Source organism: Mustelus asterias, chromosome 25 (genome assembly GCF_964213995.1).
Source record: "Mustelus asterias chromosome 25, sMusAst1.hap1.1, whole genome shotgun sequence".
NCBI lineage: Eukaryota > Metazoa > Chordata > Chondrichthyes > Carcharhiniformes > Triakidae > Mustelus > Mustelus asterias.
The window spans coordinates 11,613,230-11,633,195 of record NC_135825.1 but is presented as its reverse complement, the minus strand read 5'-3'; the positions used below and the strand labels follow the sequence as shown (position 1 = coordinate 11,633,195).

General features: G+C 46.5%; 1 protein-coding gene across 2 annotated transcripts in view; it reads left to right on the top strand.

Annotated features, from left to right (window-relative positions):
* LOC144479231 (uncharacterized) overlaps positions 1 to 17,689 on the top strand; it is a 30,684-nt gene extending 12,995 nt beyond the window's left edge. Inside the window, exons 2-3 of one of the 2 annotated variants that reach the window (XM_078197898.1) lie at positions 1,212 to 1,350; positions 16,639 to 17,689. In XM_078197898.1, the coding sequence (XP_078054024.1) occupies positions 16,881 to 17,528 (648 nt within the window). In that variant the 5' untranslated portion in view covers positions 1,212 to 1,350; positions 16,639 to 16,880 and the 3' untranslated portion in view covers positions 17,529 to 17,689. Of the gene's footprint in view, positions 1 to 1,211; positions 1,351 to 16,551 lie in introns of both variants that reach the window. The other variant, XM_078197897.1, reaches the window with a different exon arrangement.
* Positions 17,690 to 19,966: the final 2,277 nt, after the last annotated feature.

The window sequence follows — 19,966 nt, the reverse complement described above, 5'->3', positions numbered from 1 at the left end:
CAGCGCTGCCTTTGACTTTCGCGCCCGTGCGCGCTGTGCTGTCGGCTCCGAACTGCGGACGCATAGTTCGGCGCTCCGACAGATGCAAATGCGCTAGGCCCCGCCCACTAGACCCACGATAAAAAAAGGCGTATGGGGGCGCTGGGGCTCCTGCAAGTAGATTGCTGCTTCCTGATAATTCATCTCCCAGACTTGTTTCAGAGAACCATAGCTCGTTCTGTACTCTCGAATGTCTGGTATTGCAACGACTTCCGTGTTAATAATGTCATATTCTCCCCGCGGCTGCCGGGCGCGGGTCTGATTTACGGCCGCACCCGGCACTTAGTCCCAATTTGGTAAAATCGGCCCCATTGTGTGGAATATAAGTACATTCAGCATGTTGGCGATGTGTTAACGAGGATTATGAGGTACCTGACAATGCATGGGACTAGCTGTGGATAACCAAGGTTTGAACGTGTTTGATGATGAGTTAAGAATCTCCTGGCAGGAATTATAACAAGATAAAAATCATGTTGTCAATAATATCCAGAAAACCATTTCCCTCCTAATGTCACTAGAGGGCGTGTGCGCTGTGTTTTAAATACAAAATTAGTCAAATTCTTTAACCCCGTTACTTCACCAAAATATAAAAAAGTAAAGTTTATTTATTAGTCACAAGTAAGGCTTACATTAACACTGCAATGCGGTTACTGTGAAATTTCCCCTAGTTGCCACACTCCAGCGCCTGTTCAGGTCAAGGCATGTCTTTCAGAATGTGGGAGGAAACCGGAGCACCCAGAGGAAACCCATGCAGACACGGGGAGAACGTGCAGACTCCACACAGACAGTGACCCAAGCCGGGAATCGAACCCGGGTCCCTGGCGCTGTGAGGCAGAGGTGCTAACCACTGTGCCACCGTGCCGCCCCGTGAACACTTTTCAGAAACTGTGCTATTGTCCGGAATTCTCCAGCTGTTCACGCCCTGCTACCACTGATAGCGAGAATGGAGAATTTGACTCTCCGCCAAACCCATTCATTACAGCCGGGTTGGAAAATCCCAGCTGCGGGCATGGTTGGAGAAGCCAGCCCATTGTGCAGGGTATTATTTTGCCGTAATGGGCTTAAAAAGTCTTCTTTCTTTAATTGAATTCATTGCATTGAATGGATTTGATTTAATACTGTCACATGTATTGAGATACAGTGAAAAGTATTGTTTCTTGCGCGCTTTTCAGACAAAACATACCGTTTATAGGCTGCACAGGGAAGAAGGAAAGGAGAGGGTGCAGGATATCGTATTGCCGCTACTAACAGGGTAAAGAGAAAGATCAGCTTAATGTGAGACAGGAGCATTCAAAAGACTGATGGCAGCAGGTAAGAAGTTGTTTTTGAGTCGGTTGTTACGTATTTTTTTCTTAACATAAGAAGGTGGAAGAGAATATGCCCAGGATGCGTGGGGCCTCTGATTATGCTGGTTGCTTTTCCGAGGTAGTGGGAAATGTAGACGGAGTCAATGGACGGGAGGCTGGTTTGCGTGATGGACTGGGGTTCATTCACGACCCTTTTGTAGTTTCTTGCAATCTTGCTCAGAGTCATACCAAGCTGTGATACATGATACAGGAAGCGGATACGGTCGTGACTTTTATGTGTCTTGACAAATACATGAATAGGATGGGAATAGAGGGATATGGTCCCGGGAAGGGTAGGGGGTTTTAGTTTAGTTGGGCAGTATGGTTGGTGCAGGCTTGGAGGGCCAATTCCTGTGCTGGAATTTTCTTTGTTCTTTGTACATCCGGAAAGAATGCTTTCTATGGTGCATCTGTATAAATTGGTGAGAGTCGTAGCGGACATGTCAAATTTCCTTAGTCTTCTTAGCTAAAGCTAGGCAATTAAAATACTTCTTGCAACAGTCAGTGTTTACCATCATTACTCCACTGAAACTGGAGTTTGCATATGATTTCTGCCGAAATCCAGAACTTTCTGTCAGTGATTCTAAGCACCTCCAGAGGGCGCAATCAGTGAATTGACAAAAATGTTTTCCAGTCTTATTCTCAGTGTCAAAACTCGCAGAGTTAAACCATGTTTAACAAGGCGTAACTGTTTTTAACACAATGCCAAGAACATAATTTAACACCCTCACACTTAACAGCGAAATGTATAAGGGTCAGATTTCTCCATTATCACAAAAATGTCCCTATTTTTTTTTAAAGTTTCTAATTATTTAGTTTCTGCCTTAATTCAATCCTCATTTGCTTTCTGAAAATTGAACTTGGGAGTGTGGGGCTTCAGTGATTTTAACTTCCTGCCACAGGTCTGTTGGTGAGAATGCGGCAAGCTGATTGGCTGCTTATCCTGCTTGCTGATGGATGCCTGACGATTGCTTTTAATTGGTTTCTAGTCACATTGGCTGCTTTGTCGCTGACTGCAAGATCAAATTGGGCTCAATTTGGGGGCAGCACGGTAGCACAGTGGTTGGAGCGGCACGGTGGCACAGTGTTTAGCACTGCTGCCTCACAGCTCCAGGGACCCGGGTTCGATTCCCGGCTTGGGTCACTGTCTGTGTGGAGTTTGCACGTTCTCCCCGTGTCTGCGTGGGTTTCCTCCGGGTGCTCCGGTTTGTTCCCACACCCCAAAGATATGCTGGTTAGGTTGATTGGCCATGCTGAATTGACCCTAATTTCAGGGGGATTATCAGGGTAAATATATGGGGTTACAGGGTGAGATTGGTGTCAGTGCATGCTTGATGGGCTGAATGGCCTCCTTCTGTACTGCAGGGATTTTATGATTCTATGAATCTTTGTGTGTGGGTCCTAATCCCACCAACTGGAGGAAATGCAGGTCAGGAACTCAAGCATGCTGGCATTAAAACCCACGGCAGTGTGGGGTGAGGACGGGGGCGTTGTTGTGTCAGGGGGGGGGGGCTTGCGGAGGCAGCCAATTAACTCAATGGTCTTATCCTGTTGAAGATGGGGGCAGGCTCCCATGGCCAATAGGAGGCTCTCCAATTCGGAAATAGCAGCAGCCTCACAGGTGGGAGGTTGGAGGTGGGAGTTGCTGAGGTAGGTAGGTGAAAGAGGGGAGGGAGGGGTCTCAAGGTGGACAACTGCCAGGTCATTATCATGGAGGGGAGTCAATGAAAGGTCAGCTTGTGGCCAGAGCGGCAAACATCTAGGTGTGTCTGATGTGGAGGGGGGGAGACGTTCAAAATATGTTGGAGCACTGACTCCAAGGTCACACACGAGGACGGCCTCAACCGGGATATTGGGTTCATGTCACACTATTTGTAACCCCCACAGTTGCCTAGACCTGCAGAGTTTCACTGGCTGTCTTGTCTGGAGACAATACACATCTTTTTAGCCTGTCTTGATGCTCTCTCCACTCACATTGTTTTGTTTCTTAAAGACTTGATTAGTTGTAAGTATTCGCATTCCAACCATTATTCATGTAAATTGAGTTTGTGTCTTTATATGCTCTGTCTGTGAACAGAATTCCCACTCACCTGAAGAAGGGGCTTGCAGCTCCGAAAGCTTGTGTGGCTTTTGCTACCAAATAAACCTGTTGGACTTTAACCTGGTGTTGTTAAACTTCTTACTGTGTTTACCCCAGTCCAACGCCGGCATCTCCACTCCAAGGTCAAGAGGCAGACTCCATTTATTGACTGCTTTGACCGCCAACAATCAAATGGAAAATTTCAGTCAGCATCGGAACACTGGCCTTCGGAGATCCTTTAATTGCCTTTAAGGGTCTGGCACACATAGGGTCCATGTGGGACTGAGTACCGTACCACCTATACAGTGATGTAAGAGAGCACATGACTTACACCCAGGGTCAGTTCAGTGTTGGACAGAGACGTGTACCAGCAAACATGGAGATACTTCTAGTTTTTAACTCTTTAGTATATATTTGTAAATAGTTCTAAGAATCAAAAAAGACTTGCAGTTAACCTGCATTTTGGAGGGTGCCAAATGTAACCCCACTACTTACAAAAGGGAGGGAGAGACAAAAGGGAGAATTGCAGAACAGTAACGGGGAAGATGCTGGAGTCTATTATAAAATATGTGAAAACAGAACATTTGGAAAGCATTAAGAATTGGACAAAGCCGGCATTGGTTTTGGAAAGGCAAATCATGCTTAACAAACCTGATTGACAGGCAGGAAGCGGCGAGTGGGGATAAATGGGTCCTTTTCTGAGTGACAGGCACTGATTAGTGGGGTACCTCAGGGGTCAGTGCTTGGGCCCCAGCTATTTATGATTGTTCTAAATGACCTGGATGAGGGAACAAAATGTAACATTTTCAAGTTTCTTGCCACTCTAAAATTCTTTCAGCTTGTTGTCAAAGAATGTGATTGGCTTGGATGCATCTTCCCCGTATTTAGTCTCAAGATGACGACCAAGATTAGCAGGCTTTGAGCTTTCATTCGACAGGACGGCACGGTAGCACAGTGGTTAGCACTGCTGCTTCACAGCTCCAGGGTCCCGGGTTCGATTCCCGGCTCGGGTCACTGTCTGTGTGGAGTTTGCACATTCTCCTCATGTCTGCGTGGGTTTCCTCCGGGTGCTCCGGTTTCCTCCCACAGTCCAAAGATGTGCAGGTTAGGTTGATTGGCCAGGTTAAAAATTGTCCCTTAGAGTCCTGAGATGCGTAGGTTGGAGGGATTAGCGGGTAAAATATGTGGGGGTAGGGCCTGGGTGGGATTGTGGTCGGTGCAGACTCGATGGGCCGAATGGCCTCCTTCTGCACTGTAGGGTTTCTATGTTTCTATGTAAGTATACTGACGCCACAAAACTGGGCAGAATTGTAAGTCGTGAGGAGGGTGCGAGGAGGCTTCAAGGTGATTTAGACAAGTTGAGTGGGCAAACGCGAGGCAGATTGTGCTATCCAAGAATGAAATGATGTAAATTTGTTTGCTGACCTTCTCTCTCAGAATAACACCCACCTTCTCCTGAGCCTCTGGCAATATCAACTTCTCCCTGATTGTGTGAGGCTTCCCTGCCTTTGCTATGAGCTGAGCTACCCAATACGAAGCCCCCACCACTTAACAGCATCACTGCCTGTTGATGTATATTCCATAGGTTTCTTGCCACTCTAAAATTCTTTCAGCTTGTTGTCAAAGAATGTGATTGGCTTGGATGCATCTTCCCCGTATTTAGTCTCAAGATGACGACCAAGATTAGCAGGCTTTGAGCTTTCATTCGACAGGACGGCACGGTGGCACAGTGGTTAGCACTGCTCCCTCACAGCGCCAGGGACCCAAGTTCAATTCCGGGCTCAGGTCACTGTCTATGCAGAGTTTGCACATTCTCCCCGTGTCTGCGTGGATCTCCTCCGGGTGCTCCGGTTTCCTCCCACAGTCCAAAGATGTGCGGGTTAGGTGGATTGGCCGTGCTAAATTGGCCCTTAGTGTCCTGGGATGTGTAGGTTAGAGGGATTAGCAGGGTAAATATGTGGGGTGACAGGGATAAGCCCTGGGTGGGACTGTTGTCGGTGCAGACTCGATGGGCCAAATGGGCCAGGAAAACTGGAGGGAGCTCCCTTTCTTTGAATAGTGCTTTGGTATTCTTTACCTACAGCTGAGATGACAGATCAGGCCTTGGTTTAACACCTCATCCCAAAGAGAGAATTCAACATGCATGCAGCAAACAGTATCGTGTGCAAATGTCTGCCTAGGTTCTGAGCCCAGGTCTCTGAAACTAAGCCATGGAGCGTCACCAAACACTTGTTCCTGGTGAAATCAGCTCCATGTAAAGTTGGAAAATTATCTCACGTTGTCAAATTAATATTCTTGAAGTTTTTTATGCCTGAAACTATTCATCTGCCTCAGAAGATTAAGTTTGCCCCAGTTTTCTTTTTTATTCAATCATGGGACGCTGGCTGGGCTGGAACTTATTGCCCATTCCTGAGGGCAGTTAAGTCAACCACATTGCTGTGGCTCTGGAGTCACATGCAGGCCAGACGGGTAAGGATGGCAGATTTCCTTCCCTAAAGGACATTACTGAACCAGGTGTGATTTCACGACAATGGTTTCATGGTCATCATTAGACTTTTAATTCCAGATTTTTATTGAATTCTAATTTCACCATCTGCCGTGATGGGATTTGAACCTGGGTCTCCAGAGAATTATCCTGGGTCTTTGGATTACTAGTCTAGTGATAACACCACTACGCCACTGCCTCCTGGACAGTCTAGGACTGAAGGAGGAAGCGTCATACTCTTAGGGTCAGGGTTCAGCCATTTGAGATCAAGAGATGAAGACATTTCTTTATTCAGAGGAGCATTAACCTTTGGAATTTTTTTACTGTGGATACTCAGTAATTATGTTGATTCAAGGCTGAGATTGATCGATTTTTGGGCTCTGAGTAAGGGGTAAGGAAAGCAGCATTGAGGTTGAAGCGATGGTCTTGCCAAATAGCGGAACAGGCTGGAATGGGCCATACGCCCACTCCTGTTCCTAACTCCTTTGTTCTTAAGTAATTTGGACAAAGTTCACATTACTGTAGAGAGCAGTTAGCCTGTTTGCTAAGTCAAGATCCCCTTTGGAATTGCGACAGTAACAACAATCAAGGGGTGACTTGCAGCAGCAAACACCACACGATGAGCAGCTGAAAAAAGTCATGGAAGATGCTGAAGGAAGCAATCATCACAACAGGCTGGAAGGACAAGTACAGGAAACTATTCCAGCATGCTTCGAGGGCCAGGTGCAGAGATTGAATATTCCAGCAGTCTCAAGGAGACAATGCAAGTTTTCCAGAAGGCTTCCAGTAGATTATTCAATCGGTGGTTAGGAAATGTTTCTCTACCCAGCAATGTAGATTGCAACCAATATGGCAGGTTGAGGGGCGACCTGATAGAAGTCTACAAGATGATGAGGGGAATGGACAGAGTGGATGGTCAGAAGCTTTTTCCCAGAGTGGAAGAGTCAATTACTAGGGGGCACAGGTTTCAGTTGCAAGGTTTGAAGGAGATGTACGAGGCAGATTTTTTACACAGAGGGTGGTGGGTGCCTGGAACTCTTGGGCTGGGGGAGGTAGTGGAAGCGGATACGGTAGTGACTTTTAAGGGGCGTCTTGACAAATACATGAATAGGATGGGAATAGAGGGATATGGTCGCTGGAAGGATAGGAGGTTTTAGTTAAGTCGGGCAGCATGGTCGGTGCAGCCTTGGAGGGCCGAAGGGACTGTTCCTGTGCTGTAATTTTCTTTGTTCTTTGTTTGTTGGAGCCAAAGAGTTGCAAACATCACACAAAGGTTAGAGGAGAAGGTGCAGATAAGAAAACATTGCAGATTTGCTGATTCAGGTAGCAACCGTCACAATTGGGTAATAGGAGGTGTTCCGTGGAAAGAACACTGATGGATCCTTGGTGAAGGCAGTCAGTCGGTCAGAGAGTTACAGTAACAAATCACAGCGGCCTTGTCTTACAATGAACTTAAAGAATTGACAGGAGGGGTAGTGGCAGCCTTGTAGAAGGACAGTTAGTTCAGTGTTTCAGCAGGTTGGTTGGAAGTGATACAAGAAATGAAGGATGGAAGTGAGGGAACACTTGTCCCTTTTTTTAAATTGAAATTAGTGTAGAGACCATAAAGTAAAGTTTATCTATTAGTCACAAGTTAGCTTACATTAACACTGAAATGAGGATACTGTGGCGAGGCGATGGCCTCGTGGTATTATCGCTGGACTATTAATCCAGAAACTCTGTTAATGTTCTGGGGACCCGGGTTCGAATCCCACCACGGCAGATGGTGGAATTTGAATTCAATAAAACAAATCTGGAATTAAGAATCTACTGATGACCATGAAACCACTGTCGATTGTCGGGAAAAACCCATCTGGTTCATTCATGTCCTTTAGGGAAGCCGTCCTTACCTGGTCTGGCTTACATGTGACTCCAGAACCACAGCAATGTGGTTGACACTCAACTGCCCTCCAAGGGCAACTAGGGATGGGCAATAAATGCTGACCCAGCCAGTGACGGCCAAGTCCCAGAATGGAATTTTTAAAAACTGAAAATTCCCTCGGTCATTGCAGTTCAGTTGTGGGAAATGGTGCTGGCTTGTAAGAGAAGATTACAACAGAAAGCTTTGTAGAGAGATAATGCTTGTCACAAGTGTTGATATGAAGGTTAGCTTCATATGTTAGCTTATGAACATAGGAGTGTGCCACGTTGATAATAGATGCAGGTTTGATATTCAGTTTCTGCCAAATTATTTGAAATATTGACTCATCAGAGCAATGAAATTACATTAATAATGGTAGTTTTGGCTTAGGGCCTTGTCCTGTTTGTTTGGTTTGAGAGAAAAGTCAGTCTTGATTTGAAAACAGGAAACATTAATGTCTTGTTCAAGAACATGACTCACTGCTGAGATTTACACAGCAAGGGTTGTTGCATTTCTGAATCTGCATTTTTGCACAGCAGAGATTAAATTACTTATTTTGACAGCATTGCGTTTTCCAGATTGCTATTAATGATGTGATATGAAGATGCCATGAGCTAAGTTAATTTTCATGATATGTGTCAAACCAAGAATAACATCAACTATCCAAAAAGACAGATTGCAAACCAGCAAAGAGGAATAGTAGCATTTACTTTTGGGTTTGCTGGTTGAGCATAAAAAAAATTAGGAGCAGGAGTTGGCTATTCGGTCCCTCGAACCTGCTCTGTCATTCAGTAAGATCATGCCAAATCTTCTACATCAACTTAATTTCCCCACTTTTATCTCCATGTTTATTGATTCCCTTAGTGTTCGATAATCCATCAATCTCATTCATGAAGGGTGGGGTTCTCTGGCCACACTCGCTCCAAGGCTGGAAAATCCCACCCCAGGTCAACGGACCTTTGCATGGTCTGTGTCCCACCCGCTACGATCCGTGTGGTAGGCAGGATGGGAAACTTCCACCCACAATGTTCGATCATCCACCGCACACTGGAGGGGAATGATTCATTCCTCTCTTCCCATTGCTGGTGGGATCCTGCTGGACAATGGGCAGGCAGTGTGGCCTATGTAGAAACATAGAAAATAGAAGCAGGAGTAGGCCATTCGGCCCTTCGAGCCTGCTCCGCCCTTCATTTTGAACATGGCTGATCATCAAATTCAATATCCTGATCCCTCTCATATGGAGTCAAATGCCGGAATTTCACCACTTCGTCACCACCGCCCCCCCACATCGCCCCGCCTCCCCCACCCCCCCCCCCCCCCCCCACCCCCCGCCGCCTCCCCCCACCTCCCAACCCCTGAGGCTCGTAAGATCCCACTCGAAGCCAACGGAGAATGCCGTTCTGCGAGCCTCGACCACCCCAATTCCAGTAAAATTCCGGCCATAGAGTCATAGAGGTTTACAGAATGGAAACAGTCCCTTCAGTCCAACTTGTCCACTCCACCCAGTTTTTAACCACTAAGCTAGTCCCAATTGTCCATATTTGGCCCATATCCCCCTATACTCATCTTATCCATGTAACAGTCTAAATGCTTTTTAAAAGACAAAATTGCACCCGCCTCTACTACTGCCTCTGGTAGCTCATTCCAGACACTCACCACCCTTTGAGAGAACAAATTGCCCCTCTTGACCCTTTTGTATCTCTCCCCTCTCCCCTTAAACCTATGTCTTCTAGTTTTAGACACCCCTACCTTTGGGGAAAGATGTTGACTATCTCGTTGATCTATGCCACTCATTATTTTATAGACCTCTATAAGATCACCCCTCAGCCTCTTACACTCCAGGGAAAAAAGTCCCAGTCTATCCAACCTCTCCTTATAACTCAAATCATCAAGTCCCTGTAGCATCCGAGTAAATCTTTTCTGCACTCTTTCTAATTTAATAATATCCTTCCTATAATATGGTGACCAGAACTGTGCACAGAATTCCAAGTGTGGAATCCCTTGATCCTTTTAGCTTGAAGAGTTTTATCTACTTTCTTCTTGAAATCACACAACGTTTTGGCCTCAGTTACTCTCTGTGGTAGTGAATTTCATACATTCACCACTCTCAGTGAAGAAATTTCTCCTCACCTCAGTTCTGAAAGGTTTACCCCTTATCCTCAAACTATGACTCTTATCCTCAAACTAGTTTTTGGACTCCCCCACCATTGGGAACATTCTTTCTGAATCTACAGTCTAACCCTGTTAGAATTTTATAAGTTTCTATGAGATCCCCTCTCACTCTTCTAAACTCCAGTGAATACAATCCTAACCGACTTAGTCTCTCCTCATATGACAGACCTGCCATCCCAGGAGACTGCCTGGTAAACCTTCACTGTGCTCCCTCTATAGCAAGAACATCCTTGGGGCGGCACGGTAGCACAGTGGTTAGCACTGCTGCTTCACAGCTCCAGGGACCTGGGTTTGATTCCCGGCTTGGGTCACTGTCTGTGTGGAGTTTGCACATTCTCCTCGTGTCTGCGTTGGTTTCCTCCGGGTGCTCCGGTTTCCTGCCACAGTCCAAAGATGTGCGGGTTAGGTTGATTGGCCATGCTAAAATTGCCCCTTAGTGTCCTGAGATGTGTAGGTTAGAGGGATTAGCAGGTAAATGTGTAGGGATATGGAGGTAGGGCCTGGGTGGGATTGTGGTCGGTGCAGACTCGATGGGCCGAATGGCCTGTTTCTGCACTGTATGGTTTCTATGACTTTCTATCCTTCCTCAAATAAGGACACCAAAACTGCACACAATACTCCAGGTGTGGCCTCACCAACACCTTGTACCATTGCAGCAAAACACCCCTATCCCTATACTCAACTCCTCTCCATCAGCATCATGCCCATTCCTCTCACCCTGCCGGCCAATAGGTAGGGCAGGAGGGCACAAGAGGATAAGAAAAGGGCGGGAGGCTGATCTCAATATTTAAATGCTATTTAAAATCCAAAAAAATGGCCCAAATCTCTCCCGTTTTCACGCTCATTAGGGACTTCGAATGTTTTTGGTAAGATCGCCCCCAAGGCTTTCCTCGGTGTGTTTATATGGCTTAAGTATTTTTGTCTGTCACTGCATGAATTTGGGAGGCTTAATTGTAGAAATCAATCGCAGTTACAGACTAAGATCAGTGGCTGTTAAATAGGGCAGTTGAAAGAATGCAGAAATCTATCTGCCTCACAATTCTGACCATGAGTTCCCTTTTTGTTTCACTTTTAATGGTTTCAACTTGGTTCTCCTTCATCATCAGCCCTTCTTCATCCTTACTCCTTCTGCACCCACTGAGTTTCTTCATCTCGTTACATCGTTTGACCCCACTAAAGTTTTGATCCAAAAGAGAAAATGCTGGAAAATCTCAGCAGGTCTGGCAGCACCTGTAAGGAGAGAAAAGAGCTGACGTTTCGAGTCCAGATGACCCTTTGTCAAAGCTCATTACATGAGGGTTAGTGAAGCCACAGGTCCAATCAGAGGGCCTGCAGCCTTGGAAAGATGGCAGTCCCTCCACCCGACTTGGGTGCTGCCACCCTCTGAGGAGTAAGGCAAGGATGTCTCCCTGGAGACACCTACTGAAGAGGTATTCAAGCCAGCCCTTTGGATGGGGATATCCACATCGAAGCTGATCTCATGCAGGGTAAATGGGTGAGTGCAGGATGCCTTGTAGAGCACCAGATGCCACTGGCATGCTGCCGACAGGCCCTGCCAGGCTTGGCTCTCAGTGGGGGGTCCATCCTGGCAGTGCCCACTATCAGCCCCCAAAAGGGCAATTAAAATCATATAATCCTTACAGAGCAGGAGAGGCTAGTCATCCCATTGAGTCTGCAACAACTCTCTGACAGAGTATTTTACCCTTTCCCCCATTCTATCCCCGTAACCCCCACATTTACCATGACTAATCCATCTAACCTACACATCTTGGGACACTAAGGGGCAATTTAGCATGGCCAATCCACCTAACCTACACATCTTGGGACACTAAGAACATAAGAACATAAGAAATAGGAGAAGGAGTAGGCCATCTAGCCCCTCGAGCCTGCCCCGCCATTCAATAAGATCATGGCTGATCTGACCTGGATCAGTACCACTTACCCGCCTGATCCCCATAACCCTTAATTCCCTTACCGATCAGGAATCCATCCATCCACGCTTTAAACATATTCAGCGAGGTAGCCTCCACCACCTCAGTGGGCAGAGAATTCCAGAGATTCACCACCCTCTGGGAGAAGAAGTTCCTCCTCAACTCTGTCTTAAACCGACCCCCCTTTATTTTGAGGCTGTGTCCTCTAGTTTTAACTTCCTTACTAAGTGGAAAGAATCTCTCCGCCTCCACCCTATCCAGCCCCCGCATTATCTTATAAGTCTCCATAAGATCCCCCCTCATCCTTCTAAACTCCAACGAGTACAAACCCAATCTTCTCAGCCTCTCCTCATAATCCAAACCCCTCATCTCCGGTATCAACCTGGTGAACCTTCTCTGCACTCCCTCCAATGCCAATATATCCTTCCTCATATAAGGGGACCAATACTGCACACAGTATTCCAGCTGCGGCCTCACCAATGCCCTGTACAGGTGCATCAAGACATCCCTGCTTTTATATTCTATCCCCTTCGCAATATAGGCCAACATCCCATTTGCCTTCTTGATCACCTGTTGTACCTGCAGACTGGGCTTTTGCGTCTCATGCACAAGGACCCCCAGGTCCCTTTGCACGGTAGCATGTTTTAATTTGTTTCCATTGAGATAGTAATCCCATTTGTTATTATTTCCTCCAAAGTGTATAACCTCACATTTCTCAACATTATACTCCATTTGCCATATCCTCGCCCACTCACTCAGCCTGTCCAAATCTCTCTGCAGATCTTCTCCGTCCTCCACACGATTCACTTTTCCACTTATCTTTGTGTCGTCTGCAAACTTCGTTACCCTACACTCCGTCCCCTCCTCCAGATCATCTATATAAATGGTAAATAGTTGCGGCCCGAGTACCGATCCCTGCGGCACGCTACTAGTTACCTTCCTCCAACCAGAAAAACACCCATTTATTCCGACTCTTTGCTTCCTGTCGGATAGCCAGTCCCCAATCCACTTTAACACACTACCCCCAACTCCGTGTGCCCTAATCTTCTTCAGCAGCCTTTTATGGGGCACCTTATCAAACGCCTTTTGGAAATCCAAAAACACCGCATCCACCGGTTCTCCTCCATCAACCGCCCTAGTCACATCTTCATAAAAATCCAACATGTTCGTCAAGCACGACTTTCCCCTCATGAATCCATGCTGCGTCTGATTGATCGAACCATTTCTATCCAGATGCCCTGCTATCTCCTCTTTAATAATGGATTCCAGCATTTTCCCTACTACAGACGTTAAGCTGACCGGCCTATAGTTACCCGCCTTTTGTCTCCTTCCTTTTTTAAACAGCGGCGTAACATTAGCCGTTTTCCAATCAACCGGCACTACCCCAGAATGCAACGAGTTTTGATAAATAATCACTAACGCATCCACTATTACCTCTGACATTTCTTTCAATACCCTGGGATGCATTCCATCCGGACCCGGGGACTTGTCCACCTTCAGTCCCATTAGTCTACCCAGCACTGCCTCTCTGGTAACATTAATTGTATTAAGTATTTCTCCTGCTGCCAACCCTCTATCGTTAATATTTGGCAAACTATTTGTGTCCTCCACCGTGAAGACCGACACAAAAAACTTATTTAAAGACTCAGCCATATCGTCATTTCCCACTATTAACTCCACCCTCTCGTCCTCCAAGGGTCCAACATTCACTCTAGCCACTCTATTCCTTTTTATATATTTATAAAAACTTTTACTATCATTTTTTATATTAATTGCTAGCCTCGCTTCATAGTCTATCCTTCCTTTCTTTATCGCTTTCTTAGTCTCTCTTTGTTGTTTCTTAAATTTTTCCCAATCACTTGTTTCTCCACTATTTTTGGCAAGGGGCAATTTAGCACAGCCAATCCACCTAACCTGCACATCTTGGGACACTAAGGGGCAATTTAGCATGGCCAATCCACCTAACCTGCACATCTTGGGACACTAAGGGGCAATTTAGCACAGCCAATCCACCTAACCTGCACATCTTGGGACACTAAGGGGCAATTTAGCACGGCCAATCCACCTAACCTGCACATCTTGGGACACTAAGGTGCAATTTAGCATGGCCAATCCACCTAACCTACACATCTTGGGACACTAAGAGGCAATTTAGCATGGCCAATCCACCTAACCTACACATCTTGGGACACCAAGGGGCAATTTAGCATGGCCAATCCATCTATTCTGCATATCTTGGGACATTAAGGGGCAATTTAGCATGGCCAATCCACCTAACCTACACATCTTGGGACGCTAAGGGGCAATTTAGCATGGCCAATCCACCTAACCTACACATCTTGGGACACCAAGGGGCAATTTAGCATGGCCAATCCATCTATTCTGCATATCTTGGGACATTAAGGGGCAATTTAGCATGGCCAATCCACCTAACCTACACATCTTGGGACACTAAGGGGCAATTTAGCATGGCCAATCCACCTAACCTACACATCTTGGGACACTAAGGGGCAATTTAGCATGGCCAATCCACCTAACCTACACATCTTGGGACACTAAGGTGCAATTTAGCATGGCCAATCCACCTAACCTGCGCATCTTGGGACACTAAGGCGCAATTTAGCATGGCCAATCCACCTAACCCGCATATCTTTGGATTGTGGGAGGAAACCGGAACACCCGAAGGAACCACACAGATATGGGGAGGACGTGCAAACTCCACACAGAGAGTGACCCAAGAACTGAATCGAAACTGGGTCCCTGGAGATGTGGGGCAGCAGTGAAGATTGACTTCCCACTTCTGTGCCATGGAGGAGCCTCTGGCAGTGATGGCCTACTTCTTGGCAGATTGCCAAGAATTGGAAACAGGTTGACCTCATGACCCAATATTTATTTCTCCGAAATTCCTCCCAACCCCAAATTGAAGGCTACCTTGCAGGATCAGGAAGATTCCACCATTATATCTCTGACTGCCCTTTGTCCACATACTTAGAAAACAGAAACCTAAAAGGGCACTGCTTAAAACATGGGAACAAAATCATAGAATCATAGAATCCCTACAGTGCAGAAGGAGGCCATTTCGCCCATTGAGCCTGCACTGACAACAATCCCACCCAGGACCTATCCCCACAACCCCACATATTTAAGAGGCAATGTAGCATGGCCAATCAACCTAACTTGGCAGCACGGTGGCACAGTGGTTAGCACTGCTGCTTCACAGCGCCAGGGACCCGGGTTCAATTCCGGCCTCAGATCATCGTCTGTGTTGAGACTGTGTCTACGTGGGTTTCCTCCGGGTGCTCTGGTTTCCTCCCACAGTCCAAAGATGTGTGGATTAGGTGGATTGGCCATGCTAAATTGAGCCTAGTTTGAGGGGATTAACAGGGTAAATATGTGGGGTTGCGGGAATAGGGCCTTGGTGGGATTGTGGTCGGTGCAGACTCAATGGGCTAAACGGCCTCCTTGTGCACTGTAGGGATTCTATGATTCTAGGATCTTTGGAGCGTGCGAGGAAACCGGAGCACCCAGAGGAAACCCACGCAGACGCAGGGAGAATGTGCAAATTCCACAGACAGTAACCTGAGACTGGAATTGAACCCAGGTCCCTGGCACGCTGTGAAGCAGCAGTGCTAACCACTGTGCCACCGTGCCACCCTTAAAGTTACAGCATAGGAAGAGACTATTCAGCCCATCTTGTCCATGCCAGCCCGAGGACACCCAGCTGCCCTTTCTGATCCCACTTTCCTGGATCCGGCCCATAGCCCGGTAGCTTACAGCATTTAGGGACTTTGGAGTGTGGGAGGAAACCGGAGCACCTGGAGGAAACCCACGCTGACACGGGGAGAACGTGCAGACTTCACTTATTCACCTGAGGCCAGGATTGAACCCGGGTCCCTGGCGCTGTGAGGCAGCAGCGCTAGCCACTGTGCCACCACACCATTCTCAATCAAGAAGTAATGGGGGAGTAACAAGCTCCTTGGTGAAGAAAGTCTGGTATTTTTCTATCCTGCTGACTCAGAATTGACAACAGAATGGCTGTGTACACATTATGTGATCTGAGGCAGGAATTGAACCCGGGTCCCTGGCGCTGTGAGGCAGCAGTGCTAACCACTGTGCCACCATGCCACCAAGTTAGGTTGATTGGCTATGCTAAATTGCCTCTCAAATACGTGGGGTTATGGGGTTAGGTCCTAGGTGGGATTGTTGTCAGTGCAGGCTCAATGGCCTCCTTCTGCACTGTAGGGATTCTATGATTCTATGATTTTGTTGCTATGCAGTGCCCTTAGGTTTCTGTTTTCTAAGTGTGTGGACAAAGGAGATGGAAGAAATAGCTTTTCTCCATTAAAATTCAAATTGGAAGCATTGTGTCTTTCATTGCTCGTGTAATTGTGCAAATTTTCTTCAAAAAAATGAAGCCACATTATAACATCTAATCATTTCATTTTGAGAAAGCTATCAAGTGAATGTAACATTATTGTCCTTTGTCTCAAATCTGGGCAATTGCCTTTGTCCTTTGTTCTGTGTGTTTTTACAATAAATGGGTCACTGCTCAGAAAGGTCATTTTCTTCGAATGTTTATTTTCTATTTCTTTATGCAGAGACCACACAATAACTACTATTATGGGCTCAGCAGTGAAAGTCTCTGCAAAGCTCAATATTTAACAAACACTTCACTCTACCGCAAGCCCACGGATAACCTCACGATGCTCCACTTCTCCAGCTTCCACCCTAAACACTTTAAAGAAGCCATCCCCTACGGACAAGCCCTCCATATACACAGGGTCTGCTCAGATGAGGAGGAACGCCACCAACACCTACAGACGCTGAAAGATGCCCTTGTAAGAACGGGATATGGTGCTGGACTCATCCATCAACAGTTCCGACGCGCCACAGCGTAAAACCGCACTGACCTCCTCAGAAGTCAAACATGGGACACGACCAACAAGTACTCTTCATCATCCAGTACTTCCTCGGAGCGAAGGAACTACAACATCTTCTTCGGAATCTTCAACATGTCATTGATGAAGCCGACCATCTCACCAACGCCATCCCCATACCCCCACTTCTTGTCTTCAAACAACCGCACAACATCAAGCAGACCTTTGTCCGCAGCAAACTACCCAACCTTCAGGAGAACAGCGACCACGACATCACACAACCCTGCCACAGCAACCTCTGCAAGACATGTCGGATCGTCGACACGGATACCATCATCACACGTGAGAACGCCACCCACCAGGTACACGGTACCTACTCTTGCAACTCGGCCAACGTTGTCAACCTCATACGCTGCAGGAAAGGATGTCCTGAAGCATGGTGCATTGGCGAGACAATGCAGACGCTACGACAACGGATGAACGGACACCACACAACAATCACCAGGCAGGAGTGTTCCCTTCCTGTCGGGGAACACTTCAGCAGTCACGGGCATTCAGCCTCTGATCTTCGGGTAAGCGTTCTCCAGGGCGGCCTTCACGACACACGACAACGCAGAACCACCGAGAAGAAACTGATAGCTAAGTTCCGCACGCATGAGGACGGCCTCAACCATAGGTTCATGTCACACTACATGTAACCCCCACCATTTGGCCTGGGCTTGTAAAATCCTACTAACTGTACTGGCTTGAGACAATTCACACTCTTTAACCTGTGATTATCCTTCTCTCCACTCGCACTGTCTGTACCGGTAAAGACTTGATAACCCGTAAAGACTAACATTGAAGTTTCTTTTAACAACCGGCATGATAGCACAGTGGTTAGTACTGCTGCTTTACAGCTCCAGGGACCTGGGTTCGATTCCCGGCTTGGGTCACTGTCTGTGTGGAGTTTGCACATGCTCCTCGTGTCTGCGTGGGTTTCCTCCGGGTGCTCCGGTTTCCTCCCACAGTCCAAAGATGTGCGGGTTAGGATGATTGGCCGTGCTTAAATTGCCCCTTCGTGTCCTGAGATGTGTAGGTTAAAGGGATTAGTGGGTAAAAGATGTAGGGATATGGGGGTAGGGATATAGGGGTAGGGCCTGGGTGGGATTGTGGTCGGTGCAGACTCGATGGGCCGAATGGCCTCTTTCTGTACTGTAGGGTTTCTATGATTCCATGAACCCCAAGTCTGATATTTCCTCTCATACCATCATCAATCATTTCTGATCACAATCACTATGGGTGCAAATCTGACATAATCAGAATCCGGGACCCAGGGAAGCAAACATGGGGAAACAAAGTTACACCACGCAAGGAGGCCGTTTGACCCATTTGTGCGGTGCAGATGCTAGCTCTCCAATTGGATGCATTTACCGCAGTTCATTTTCTGCATCCTTGCTTTTGTTTTCAAATACTGACATAATTCTCTTCCCCAATATGTTGTTTTTGCCTCTGTAACCACAAGTGGTGAAGGATGTCATGTACTAACAAGCCTCTGTTAAATCATCCTTGGAACTTGAACCTTTGTATATCAGTGACGGCCCTGGATCGGTGTTACCTTGTTGCTGATTTGCCAAGTTGTGGAAGCAATTAACCCTCCAGAAACCTTATACATTTTTGAAAAGATCTGTGAAATCCCCATGGCCTTTCCTGTTCCACTAACTGACTCACCTGATGAAGGGGCAGCGCTCCGAAAGCTAGTGGCTTTTGCTACCAAATAAATCTGTTGGACTTTAACCTGGTGTTGTGAGACTTCTTACCCCACTAAAAAGACCCATTATTTCATTCCTGATTTTATCCTAGTGAATCTCTTTTCACAGCTGTAATAGCTTTCCTGTGCCCAAAACTGTGCAGAGTTCTCCAATTCAGGCCTGTGCAATAACCCGTCCAAATTCAACATCACATTCTTCCTTCAATAGCCAAGCCAATCCAGTGGAGAACTCCCGAACTTCTCTTTGAATAGTGGCACAAAGCCTTCAGGGTGGGATTTTCCAGCTGAGCTCGCCCCAAAACCGGAAAATCCCATCTGAGGTCGTTGGATCTTTGCATGGTTGACACTCCTCTGTCTGCTCCAATTCCTGTGGCTGACGGGATGGGAAAATCCCCCCCTTATTGTCTCCCTGAGAAGGCTGACAGGGCCCCCGTTCGACATCTGCTATAAAAGCCAAGTTTGATTTGATTTATTATTGTCAGATGGACAGGGATATATTGAAAAATGTTGTTTCTTGCATGCTACAGGCAAAGCATATAATTCATAAAGTACATGGGGGGAAAGGAAAAGGATAGGGTGCAGAATATAGTGTTGCAGTTACAGGTAGGGCGAAGAGAAAGATCAGCTTAATATATGATAGGCCCATTCAAGAGTCTGATGACAGCAGGGAAGAAGTTGTTCTTGAATCTGTTGGTAGAAACATAACATAGAAACTAGAAGCAGTAGTTTCTTGCGGTCTTGGTCAAAGCAGGAGCCATGCTAATCTGTGATGCATATGGAAAAGATGCTTTCTACGGTGCGGCATTCTAAATGTGCAGCATTGCCTCAGTGTTGCACTAAAGATTATGTACTCAAGCCAACAGAGTCGGACCTGCACCACTCCCAACCTTTTCAGAGTTGAGAATGCTACCACTGAGTCAGAGTTGAGTAGCACTGGTAAAAGGTCTTGTCCTTTTTTTTACCACCCGCATTATTTTATACCAGACTTGCTCGGATAGTTAAGTATTATTATCCCATTGCTCTTGGATATCTCTCTGGATATCTTAGTGTGATGTGGAGATGCCGGCGTTGGATTGGGGTAAGCACAGTAAGAAGTCTCACAACACCAGGTTAAAGTCCAACAGGTTTATTTGGTAGCAAACACCATTGTTTGCTACCAAATAAACCTGTTGGACTTTAACCTGGTGTTGTGAGACTTCTTACTATCTTAGTGTGTCCATTGATGACTGAAAATGCCACATCTAGAATTATATCATTTCCTTCCGATTTTGTTACTCTATCCATAAGACATCTCTCTTTCTAAAACTTCCTAGGATATTCACCATCCAAAATAGCCCTCTAACACTATTCTACCACAGTCCCCCAAGCCTCATTATTTAAGCTGCA